At 42.9% G+C, this 13,029-nt stretch overlaps 1 protein-coding gene across 7 annotated transcripts in view; it reads right to left on the reverse strand.

The window, feature by feature from the left end:
- LOC141265383 (triple functional domain protein-like) overlaps nucleotides 1–13,029 on the reverse strand; it is a 1,868,493-nt gene that overhangs the window by 1,407,846 nt on the left and 447,618 nt on the right. For all 7 annotated transcript variants that reach the window (XM_073678400.1, XM_073678401.1, XM_073678399.1 and 4 more), the window contains one exon: nucleotides 4,133–4,264. In XM_073678400.1, coding sequence (XP_073534501.1) covers nucleotides 4,133–4,264 — 132 coding nt within the window. The remainder of the gene's footprint in view (nucleotides 1–4,132; nucleotides 4,265–13,029) is intronic.

Consider the following 13,029-nt stretch of genomic DNA (forward strand, 5'->3'; position numbering starts at 1 on the left):
CTTCCCAAGTGATGCTAAAATCGCTTGGAAAGCGCTTGACAACCCGCATGCAAAATCACATGTGAAAAAAGCTTCACATCCGCATGTCCCTGGCAGGAAAAACGCATGTACAATCCACATGTACAATCCGCATGCGTTTTTTCTGCCAGGGAGATGCAGAAACGCTCAGGAAAAATCCAGAGCATTTCTGCATCGTGGGCACATAGCCTAAGAGCAAATTATCCATTTACGGCTTAAAAGGAATCTGTCAGAAGGTTTTTGCTATGTAATTGGATACCAAGATGAGCTAGAAACTGAAACAAAGATTACAGCGATCTCTCACTAATTAGGCTGTGTGCTGTTGTTTCCATACAGTGACTGTTTTATCATCAGTACATTGTGTACAGTTCTGGTCTTCGGTGTATAAAAAAGACATAGCTAAACTAGAGAGGGTGCAGAGAAGAGCGACCAAGGTTATTAGAGGACTGGGGGGTCTGCAATACCAAGACAGGTTATTACACTTGGGGTTATTTACTGTGGAAAAACGAAGGCTTAGGGGTGATCTTATTACTATGTACAAGTATATGAGGGGACAGTACAAAGACTTTTCTACTGAATTTTTTACTCTGAGGCCTGAGATGTGGACAAGGGGGCATCTTCTACGTCTGGAGGAAAGAAGGTTTAATCATAATCACAGACGTAGATTCTTTACTGTAAGAGCAGTGAGACTATGGAACTCTCTGCCGCATGATGTTGTAATGAGTGATTCACTACTAAAATTTAAGAAGGGCATCGATGCCTTTCTTGAAAAGTATAATATTACAGGTTATAAATACTAGATTCCTTGATAGGGCGTTGATCCAGGGAACTAGTCTGATTGTTGTATGGAGTCGGGAAGGAATTTTTTCCTCCAATGTGGAGCTTAGTGTTTGCCACATGGGTTTTTTTTGCCTTCCTCTGGATCAACAAGTTAGGCTATGGGTTGAACTAGATGAACTTAGTCTTCCTTCAACCTTAAAAACTATGTTACTATGTTACTATTGTCACTATGCAAGCTAGCTCCTTCCTGCCAAGTTGCCCGACCACACCTCCTCCTCTTATAAGCAGCTATCTGTCAATAGACAATGTACACAGTAAGCTGTGGTGTGGGCCAGGTTAGCTTTGTTAACTCTGCTACATCTAAAAACTCTGACTGTGTCACAATTGCTGCACCCAATAAACTACCGTATTTTTCGGACTATAAGACGCACCGGACCATAAGACGCACCTAAGTTTTAGAGGAGGAAAATAGGAAAAAAAATATTTAAGCAAAAAATGTGGTCATGATGCCCTGTTATAGGGGAAGGAGTCTGCTGCTGACACTGGTATTGAGGTAATGTCCCCCAATTCTGTTAATATCCTCCATCCTGGTAGGTATGGCCCCTCCTTTCTGGCATACGTGGCCCCCATCCCCATCCTGGAATGAATGGCACGCCTTGATCCCCCATCCTGGTATTCATGGCACCCCTTTCATCTACCATCTTGGTATGCATGGCACCCCCTGATCCCCATCCTAGTTTTCATGGCACCCCTCGATCCACCATCCTGGTATGTATGGCACCCCTTAATCCCCCATTCTGGTATTTATGGCACCCCTTGAGCCCCCATCCAGGTATGCATGGCACCCTTTGATCACACATCCTGGTATGTATTGCCCCCCTCATCCCCATCCTGGTATGCATGGCAGCCCTTGATTCCCCATCCTGCTATGCATGGCACCTCCTGATACCCCATCATGGTATCCATGGCACCCCCCTGATCCCCATCCTGGTATGCATGGCACCCCTTGATCCCCCATCCTGGTATGTATGGCACCCCTTGATCCCCCATCCTGGTATGTATGTCACCCCTTGAGCCCCCATCCTGGTATGCTTGGCACCCCTTGAGCCCCCATCCTGGTATGCATGGTATCTCTTGAGCCACCATCCTGGTATGCATGGCATCCCTTGAGCCCCCATCCTGGTAAGCATGGCACCCCTTGAGCCCCCATCCTGGTATGCATGGCACCCCTTGAGCCCCCATCCTGCTGCCCACAAAAAAAAAATAAACAGTTATATTCACCTCCTCTCTCATCCAGCGCTGTCCCGCTCTGCTGCTGACACTCTCACTGTGTGAGCCACGCATGGCACACACAGACCGTAGAGCGCAGCAGGAGCCGCGGGATAGTGTGCGCGCTCTCACACTGTGTGAGGGCGCATGGCAGGGACGCCATGCGTGTCCTGCCATGTGTGGCTCACACAGTGAGTGTCACCAGCATAGCGGAACAGCGCTGGAGGAGAGAGGAGGTGAGTATGATTGTTTATTTTTTTTCATGGGCAGCAGGATGGGGGCTCAAGAGGTGCCAAGCATACGCTGCGGTACAGTGTGCCGGCTATTAGGGAAAATTAATATCCCCTGTTCCCCATGCCCATGGGCGTGGGGAGCAGGGAATATTCATTTTCTTTAGTAGCGGGCACTGCGCAGGCTGCAGCAGTTGGCTGCGGCCTCCTGTGCGATCCCCCGCTGCTTCTCCCCCAGACCTCCTACCACGCAGAGCCACGGTATATATAGGGAAATAGTATTCAGACTATAAGACGCATCCCCCACTTTCCTCCAAAATTTTGGAGGAAAAAAGGGTGTCTTATAGTCCGAAAAATACGTTAAGTGATAGGCTATGTGCCCACGATGCAGAAATGAAGCAGAAAATTTCTGCAGCATTTCTGCATCTCCCTGGCAGAAAAAACGCATGCAGATTGTGCACGCGTTTTTCCTGCAGAATACATGCGGATCGACATGCGGATTCACATGCGTTTCCGCATGCAGATTGACAAGCGCTTTCCAGGCGATAGCATCACTTGGAAAGTGCTTGACAACTAGGTCACACTATATAAATCCATGCAAACGGAATGGATTTATACAGTGTGAACCGTAAAAATTAAAACAAATAAAGCTATACTCACCCCCGAGGCCCGGCGTGGCTGCAGCGCTCGTTCCTGCCTGGTTCCTGGATGCCGGCATATCGCGAGACAGAGCGGTGAAGGGCCTGCGGTCACATGACCGTGACGTCACCGCAGGTCCTCAAGCGATGCCGGCATTCAGAGAAAAGCCTTCGGAAAGGTGAGTATAAACTTTATTTGTTATTTTATTCTTTTTCTACAGGTAGAATGGTACCCAGGTCTGGATGAGAGTCTTCTCTCGTCCAGAACTGGGTACCATCCGCACATAGAGACGCATAGAAGCCGCTTGTACAAATGTACAGTCGCGGTTTCTATGCGTCTCAATGCAAGTCAATGGCGGGAGTTCCGCAAAATTAAATGACATGCTGCGGATTTTTGTACGCAGCATAAACGCTGCGGAAAAATCCGCAGCATGTGCATAGAACATGCGGAATCCCCTTGGGGGCCATGGGGTGCGGATTACCTAGCGTTTCACAAGCGTTTATGCTGCAGAAATTCCGCAGCATAAACGCTTGAAAAACGCTACGTGGGCACCCAGCCATAGATCGTTGGAATCGGGGTCTTTTCCTACACTATGCTACTCTCAGATGAGGTAGCAAAAACCTGCTGACAGATTCCTCTCAACATGGTGTTTTATATAACATAGGCTCACAAATGCCAAGGCTCTGAAGTAAAATAATAAAAGAAATGAAGAAATGAAAAAAGTGACCCCACCTTAGAAAACAATTTGACAGCACAGAATTGGTTTCTAAGGTGGGGGGGTTTCACTTTTTTTTGCATTTCTTTTATTTCTCCACAGAGCAAACATTTGAGGACCTATGTTATATAAAACAGCATGTCTAAGGGAATCTGTCAGCAGGTTTTTGTATAAAAGTGAAAATTGAACGTTTTTCACAGTAATGTAATTTCAGTGCGAAATTTATTTTTTTCTTCATCCCATGCCACTCCACTTACAATTTTCCACCTGTACTTTGTATGGCAAAATAAATGGTGTCATTCAAGACAAACTCTTCATTTGGCTATGTTGCAAAAAAGAAAAATTATGACTTTTGGTAAAAAGAAAAAAATTGATTGCGGCATGAATGGGAAAATCTTCAATAAATCCAATAATGACGCTCCAGTAAGTCATTATGACAAAGCAAAATGTTGTGGTAACCAAGTGATTTGAATAATTTTACCTCAGAGTACGCAACAGTGATGTGTTCATAAATTCCTTGATGATGATGTATAGCATCTTCTAAATCTTGCAGCTCTGAAGGAAGATCAACTTTTCCGCAAGCCTTACACCATAAATCAACATTGCTCATGTACTATTAAAAAAAAAAGAAAAGAGGAATTAGAAAGTCATTTTCACAAATAATAGTTATTAGAAATTTCTTATAAAAGTTATCAAGAAAATGCATATTGTTAGAATGTTTCATTTGCAACAAAAGCAAGTGAGATTTTATTGCTCTCTTATAGGGTCACTGTTGTTTAACCCCTTTACCCCCGAGGGTGGTTTGCACATTATTGACCAGGCCAATTTTTACAATTCTGACCACTGTCACTTCATGAGGTAATAACTCTGGAACGCTTCAACGGATCCCCCTGATTCTGAGACTGTTTTTTCGTGACATATTGTACTTCATGATAGTGGTAACATTTCTTCGATATCACTTGTGTTTATTTGTGAAAAAAATCAGAAATTTGGAGAAAATTTCGCAATTTTCAAAATTTTAATTTTTATGCCCTTAAATCAGAGAGATATGTCACACAAAAGAGTTAATAAATAACATTTCCCACATGTCTACTTTGCATCAGCACAATTTTGGAACCAATTTTTTTTTAGGGAGCACATCACATTTGAAATGACTTTGAGGGTCATTTATGACAGAAAATACCCCAAAATGACACCATGCTAAAATCTGCACCCCTCAAGGTGCTCAAAATCACATTCAAGAAGTTTATCAACCCTTCAGGTGCTTCACAGGAATTTTTGGAATGGAGAAGAAAAAAATAAATATTTAACTTTTTTCACAAAAATGTCATTTTAGACCCCAATTTTTTTATTTTTTGCAGGAGTAACAGGAAAAAAAATCAACCCCAAAATTTGTTGTGCAATTTCCCCTGAGCATGCAGATACCCCATATGTGGGGAAAAACCACTGCTTGGACGCATGGCAGTTTTCGGAAGGGAAGGAGCGCCATTTGACTTTTTGAATGTAAAATTTGCTTGAATAATTAGCGGACGTCATGTTGCATTTGGAGAGCCTCTGATGTGCCCAAACAGTGGAAACTCCCTACAAGTGACACCATTTTGGAAGCTAGACCCCTCAGGGAACTTATCTAGATGTGTGGAGAGCACCTTGAACCCCCACCAGGTGCTTCACAGAAGTTTATAACATGGAGCCGTGAAAATAAAAAAAATCTAACTTTTTCCACAAAAATTATCTTTTAGTCCCAAATTTTTTATTTTCACAAGAGGAGACAATGGAACCTAAAAACTGTTGTGCAATTTATCCTGAGTACACCAATACCACATAAGTGGGGAAAATACACTGTTTGGGCGCATGTCAGGGTTCAGAAGGGAAGGAGGACTGTGTGACTTTTTGAACGCAAAATTGGCTGGAATCAAGAGAGGATGCCATGTCGTATTTTGGGAGCCCCTGAGGTGCCTAAATAGTGGAAACGCCCCCCACAATTGACTCCATTTTGGGAACTAGACTAGTACATTTTGAACCCAGAGGTACAACAGAATTTGATAACATTAGGTCATTATATTGAATAAGTTGTCATTAGTGTTGAGCCCAAGTGCTCGCTACTTGAGTTTGTATCAGGTAGTCGGGTATGCATCATGTATCACGGGTGCTCGAGTGACATGCTTGAGGCCCCGCCCCGCACATTTCACGGTTCTTAGACACCCAAAAAAACATGCGGTGATCGCTCGTGCATGGCAGGCGATCCCAGCAACGTTTTTTTAGGCTGTGAAGCATATGGAGCAGAGACTCAAGCACCCACGAGACTCAGTGCATACCCGAGCACCCGATGCAAGCTCAAGTAGCGAGCACTTGCACTCAACACTGGTCGCCATATAGTCATCATTTTTTTTCTTTACTTTTGAAAAAATCCCGACCCTAACCCTAATACAACCCCAACCTTACCCCTAGCCCTAGCCCAACCCTAACCATAGCCCAACACTAATCCTAACTGTAGAGTTTATTTTTTACGCTGTTCCTCGCACGGTATAAGTGATTAGACGACTTTATTCTTTGGGTCGGTGCGATTACAGCGATACCAGATTCATATTGAGCTTTTATGATAGACAGTGGTCACACACTAAAAGACGCTTTTTTTGCAAAAGACTAGTTTTTGCATCGCCATATTTTGAGAGCTAGAATTTTTCCATATTTTGGCCGACATTCATGTAATGGCTTGTTTTTTGCGGGACAAGTTGACGTTTTTATTGGTACCATTTTCGGGCACGTGATATTTTTTGATCGCTTTCTATTCAGATTTTTGGGAGGCAGAATAAACAAAAACCAGCAATTCCTGAATTGTTTTTTTTTAGCCGTTCCGCGTGTGGTAAAATTGATAAGGCAGCTTTATTCTTCGGGTCAGCACGTTTACAGTGGTACCGCATTTATATAGTTTTTTTTATGTTTTGGCGCTTTTACACAATAAAAACTACTTTCTAGAAAAAATAATTTTTTTTATCGCTTTATTCTGAGAGCTATAACTTTTATTTTTTGGATGATGGAGTTGTATGGCGGCTTGCTTTTTGCGGGACAAGATGAAGTTTTCAGAAGGTACCGTTTTTATTTACATTTGCCTTTTTGATTGCGTGTTATTCCATTTTTTGTTTGGTGGTATGATGATTAAGCAGTTTTTTGCTTCGTTTTTTTTTTTCACTTTCCTACACTTTTTTTTTACTCTTACACATTGCCTCACTATGGGACTTACACTTTTTGCAGCCTGATCGGCTGTATAGCATAGAGAGCGGCAGTTCCCTATGCCATGCAGCCTATCAGCGCTGCACACAGGGAGACTTTACTTTGGTCATGCACTGCGCATGACCAAAGTAACTTACTGACTTCTGGTGACCCGGATGTCGTCCTGACAACATCCGGGAACCACCGCAGACATCGCTGGACGCCAGAGAGGAGGTAAGTATCAGCGCTTACCTTCTCCCTTGCTCCCGCAATGCTGCGATCGACTTCGATCAAAGCATTGCGGGGGTTAATGTGCCAGCAGCGGTGCAGGACAGCTCCTGGCACATAACACCGATCACCTCGCACTGCTTGTGTGTGGGCGCAATCGCATTATGCGTAATAGTACGTAGCTGGTCCATAAGTCCAAGGGCGCAGCTACGTACTATTACTGACTTGATCCTAAAGGGGTTAAACAAACTTTTGCTTACAATATACAATTATTCTACAGTTATTGGCATTAGGGGTATCCGCTCTCAGCAACTTGCCGTCTACCACCTGTTGTCAAAACTGATCTATTTATAGTTCCAGACTGGCAGGATGGATTACAGGAAGTGGGGGTTTGTCCTTTTAAACTTGCCCCTGCTTCTAGGTCTTAAACCATGTTCACATGTAATATACTGACCAAATAATAAACATCAGTATGTGTAAGCCAAAACCAGGAGTGGGTGAAAAATGCAGAAGCGGTGACGTTTCTATTATACTTTTCCTCTGATTGCTCCACTCCTTGCTCCTAGTTGGATACGCCAACTGGCCGCCCAAGTCACAAGACGGGGCGTCATACAAATGTATGGAGCGAGGCGGTGAAGGGCCGGGGGTATGCATAACACATGCAGGTGCTTTTCACAAAATTAGAATATCACCAAAAAGTTAATTTCAGTTCTTCAATACAAAAAGTGAAACTCATATTATATATACTCATGGTTTTGCCTTACAAATTCTGATGTAAAATACTGATGAAATACTGAACGTGTGCACATGGGCATAGAGTGATACAGGACCTCCATGCTAGACACAACCTCAGCACAAGACACATTAGTAAAGCCGCTTGACCTTTATCTGTCTGAATCTAATACTTTTTATCTATACACTGGTTATGTGAAATTGCCTGCTCGCTTTTCGAAGCAGATTAGCTGTACAGTTCTAACCTCCTCTCCTCCCTCAAGACTTGAGTCGAATGTGTTTTGTTTGCCTCCTCATGTTTATTCAAATTGCCCCCTTATTTCTTACAGTGGATCAGCCGTGTATTTCTCCCATTCTTAAATGAACTTTTCTGCTTCATGCAGTGGAAAACCTTGGATACATCTGGACTCACTCTCATACAGCCACTGTAAGGCTATGTGCCCACGATGCAGAAATTATCTGGATTTTTCCTGAGCGTTTCTGCATCTCCCTGGCAGAAAAAACGCAAGCGGATTGTACATGCGTTTTTCCTGCCAGGAACAAGTGTAAATGAAGCGTTTTGATCATGTGATTTCGCATGCGGGTTGTCAGGCGCTTTCTAAGCGATTTTAGCATCACTTGGAAAGTGCTTGACAACTTGGTCACACTATATAAATCCATGCAAACGGCATGGATTTTATACAGTGTGACCAAGTTAGTTAAAAAAAAAAAAAGGATAAAAATGGTACAAAATTTAAAAAAAAACCATTATAGACACCTTCCGATGGCCACCGGTCTCCTTATCCAATGAGTCCGGTCTCCTCATCCAATGAGTCCGGTCTCCTCGGTGTCTCGTGGTTGTGTAAAAAGACCTTCCATGACGTCATTTAGTCATGTGACGGGTCACGCGACCGCTGACCGTCACGTAATCAGTCACATGACTAAATGATGTAATGACAGGTCCTTTTAGACCATCGCGAGCTGGCGGGGAGCATCACTATGGAGACCGGGGGCCATCAGAAGGTGAGTATAATGTATTTTTTTATTTTAAATTCTTTTATTTTACAGGTACTATGGTACCCAGGTCTGGATGAGAGTCTCCTCTTCTCCAGACCCGGTTACCATCCGCACACTGAATCGCTTAAAATCCCCATGTGCACATGTAGTCATGCGGATATTAAACTATTCAATGCAAGTCAATGGCGGCGAAAACGCTGAGATTCCGCAAAATAATTGGTAAAGCTGCGGATTTTTCCGCAATGATAATCCGCAGGGGAAACTTCCGCAGCATGTGCACAGCACATGCGGATTATCATTGGGGAACATAACAGACCTTCTACCAAGAGGTTTTTTAAGCGTTTTTGCGGCAGAATTGATGCTGCGGAAACGCTTAAAAAACGCATAGTGGGCACACAGCCTAACCCAGCTTTTCCAGTACACTCTCTGTTCTTGTGATATTAGTCAACCTTTGAACTGATCATAAATTTAGTCAGTGACCTATAAGCTCAGAGACCACTGGAGTTTCCACATCACTGACTTGATTTACGATGAGCTCAGGGGGCTGAAGATGAGACAGGAAACACTTACTCCAATGATGAAACCAGCAGAATATTTGACTTTGACCATGAACTGCCCTTAGTTTGGGATATAAAATCCTGATATCCTCTATCCATAGCATATGGGATAGGGAATAACATTTTATTTTGGGAATAAGCCTTTAAACCATAGTCATGAGTAGCAGGTATTAACTGTAAAATAGAACCGATATCCAACTGAAATAGTCAAGATTAGATTTAGTATGTAAATTTAAATGTGGGGAACAGAGCGCACAATAGGGTGATACCCTATGGAGGGAGATTAAGAGAGTGCTGGTTACGCTCACCTGATGGAGTTGTGACAGGCACAACTCCTATGAGGGCATGAAGAAAAACAGCTGCTGCCCCGCGGCTGGAAGATAAATCCTCCAGGAGATACTGGATCCAGTTGGATAAACACGTAGGTGGGCTGCGCTGCTGAAGTAAATCAATTCTACTTCTTCAGAGATGATGATGATGATGAAAAGGCTTTTTATTAACAGCACGTTTCAATGCCGTACCGGCGTCTTTTTCAAGTAAAAAGACCAAATGTGCAAAACATGATAATGGATGGGTTTATAAAGGACCAAAATGGATGCCAAATACATAGGGAACACCCACAGGACGTTCAGCTGGCAATTTCAAATTGATTAAAGAGAGAGAAAAAAAAAAAGGACCATCCTTATTACTGATAAAATGTAAACAGATGAACAATTGCAATGTAGAAGTGGGATAAGAACCCAGAATGGGGCAGTGAATAGAAGCCAGAGGGTGAATATTTAACTGGGGAGCCACCCAGGCAGATGTGGGAAAGGGGACAAAGAAGATAAGTGAACTGTACATATAAATGGTACCACATAAATAAAAGACAAATTGTTGTGGAAAAGGAATTGGGAGTGTAGGAGAAATGTGATTAGAACCTAGGATGGGGCAAGTGCATAGAAGTCAGAAGGGCAACATTTAACAGAGAAGTCATCTAGGTGGATGAAGGGAAGGTGATACAGAAAATGGAAATAAACATTATAGCTGACAAAATATCATATACATACATATGTATACACATACACACATATATATATATATATATATATATACATATATATATATATATATATATATATATACACACATTGGGCACATGGCAGGGCTGGGAAGGGAAGGCGCGCCATTTGACTTTTTGAATTAAAAATTTGCTGGATTAAATAGCGGACGCCATGTCGCATTTGGAGAGCCACTGATGTGCCTAAACAGTGGAAACCCCCCACAAATAACCCCATTTTGGAAACTAGACCACTTAAGGAACTTATCTAGATGTGTGGTGAGCACTTTGAACCCCCAGGTGCATCACAGAAGTTTCTAACTTAAAGCCGTGAAAATTTAAAAAAAAAAAAAAAAAAAAATCACAAAGTTTTTCTTTTAGCCCAATTTTTTTTTTCACAAGGGTAACAGGAGAAAATAGATACCAAAAGTTGTTGTGAAATTTCTCCTGAGCATACCAATACCCTATATGTGGCGAAAAAACACTGTTTGGGCACATGGCAGGCTAACAGGAGAAAATGGACCTCTCATTTTGTTGGGCAATTTATCCTGAGTACTCCAATACCATACATGTAATTGGGAATTACTTTTGAGGCACAGTGCCAAGGTCAGAAGGGAAGAAGCACCATATTATAGTGCAGATTTTACTGTTATGGTTTGAGGGTGCCATGACCCACTAGAAGAGCCCCTGAGGTGCCAGAACAGCAGAATCCCCCATATGTGACCCCATTTTACAAACTACACCTCTCAATGAACTCATCTAGGGTGCAGCGATCATATTGACACTACAGGTGTGTCACAGAATTTTATACCATTAGGCAGTGAGGAAAAAATAAATACATTTTTACTGCAAAAATTTTGTTTTGGCCCCAGATTTTACATTTTCACACTGGGATAATGGCTAAAAATGGCACCAAAATTTGTCCCATAATTTCTGCTGAATGTGACAATACCTCATATGTGGCTGTACAGTACTGCTTAGCCACACGGCGAAACTCGGCAAGGACGGAGACGTATTTGCCTCTAGGAGCGCAGATTTTCCTAGAATAGTTTGCAGACTCCATATACAGAGCCCCTAAGTGCTAGAAGAGCAGAATCCCCCCTCAAGTGACCCCATTTTGGAAATCATACCCATGCCAAACAAGTGGATGCTAAATGTGGTTTAGACACACTGTGGTGCTCAGAAGGGAGGGGGAATTTGGATTTGGGAGTGCAGAATTTTCTGAATTTCTTTTGGGGAGCGAGGAGCCATTTCACTTTTCCAGAGCCTTTGTACTACCAGTAACGTGGAAACCCCCTATATTCTGATTAACTCATGACAGACCTGAGTGGGGCCTTTTTATGTGAAGCTTTTATTGGGAACATTTTACATAACATTTTGGATCACATTTATCCAGTGCTCTACGCTGAGCACTTACTTTGGGGATGCCATTACGTCGCGGGGGTGCTAATCTGAAGGCAGAGGGAACTCCCATCCCTCTGCCTGCATCCTCAACACTGCATATTTCAGCTTCTACTCTGTGATCGTGCAGTGATCGGTCAGTCAGATTGACTGATCGATCACAGCGATCTGGGTGTGGAGACCACCAGCATGGGTCCCTGCACCATTGCCCCTTCCGCTCAGCTGTCAGCAATGAATTGTCACTGCGTGTTTACAAGCAGTGACAGTTCAAAGTCATGACGGGAATAACCCATCATGGTGCGCGAACGAGCATCCAGCCATGACAGGTTATCCTCGTCATTGGGTGTTAAGGGGTTAATCAATTTGAAATTGTCAGCTGAATGTCCCTCCCCTTCCTACTTTCCCCATTGGTTTAAGTGTTCCTATGGGTTTTCCCTATGAAATTGGCATCCATTTTGGGCCTTTAAAAATCCATCCATTGCCATGTTTTGCACATCTGTTCGTTTCACTTGAAAAAGACGCCAGTATGGCGCTGAAACGCGTTGTGAATAAAAAGCTTTTTCATCATCTCTGAAGAATTCATTTACCTTAGCAGCGCAGTCCACTTACGTGTTCATCCAACTGGATCCTAGATCAGATTTAGCTCAGATCCCATCTGTTTAACGAATTATATGTAATATTGTATATACCGTGGCTTGCGAAAGTATTCACGACCCCGGCTTTTTACCTATTTTGTTCCATTACAACCATTGTTTAAATATTTTTGTAATCTGATTGGTGTGTGATACATAAGCACCAAATAGTCTAAGCTGGTGAAGTGACGTGAGAAAAATAAAGGGATAAATTAAATTTGTGGGATCAAATAACTAAAAATTGCCATGTGCTTATGTAGTCACCCCTTTTGCAATTAAGTCCCTAAATATTTCTGGTGCAAGAAATTACCATCATAAATCACATGCTAAGTGAAAAGAAGTCCATCTGTGTGCAATCTGGGAGTCACATGGTCTTTCAGTATATACACACCTTTTCTGAAAGGCCAAAAGAGGCTGCAACACCAATAAAGGGGTGGTCCTCTCAAAAGTGATGTATGCTGTCACTGGGTGTAACTGCTGACTTATGAATCCCCCAGCACAGGCACAGTGCGCTGCGGGGATTTGCCGGTATCAGACCCGATAACAGAGGATATGTATACGTTATACAAACCCCCGGCCAGTG

Source organism: Phyllobates terribilis, unplaced genomic scaffold, assembly GCF_046119375.1.
Source record: "Phyllobates terribilis strain yellow unplaced genomic scaffold, ASM4611937v1 Scaffold_4__5_contigs__length_816908805, whole genome shotgun sequence".
Lineage (NCBI taxonomy): Eukaryota > Metazoa > Chordata > Amphibia > Anura > Dendrobatidae > Phyllobates > Phyllobates terribilis.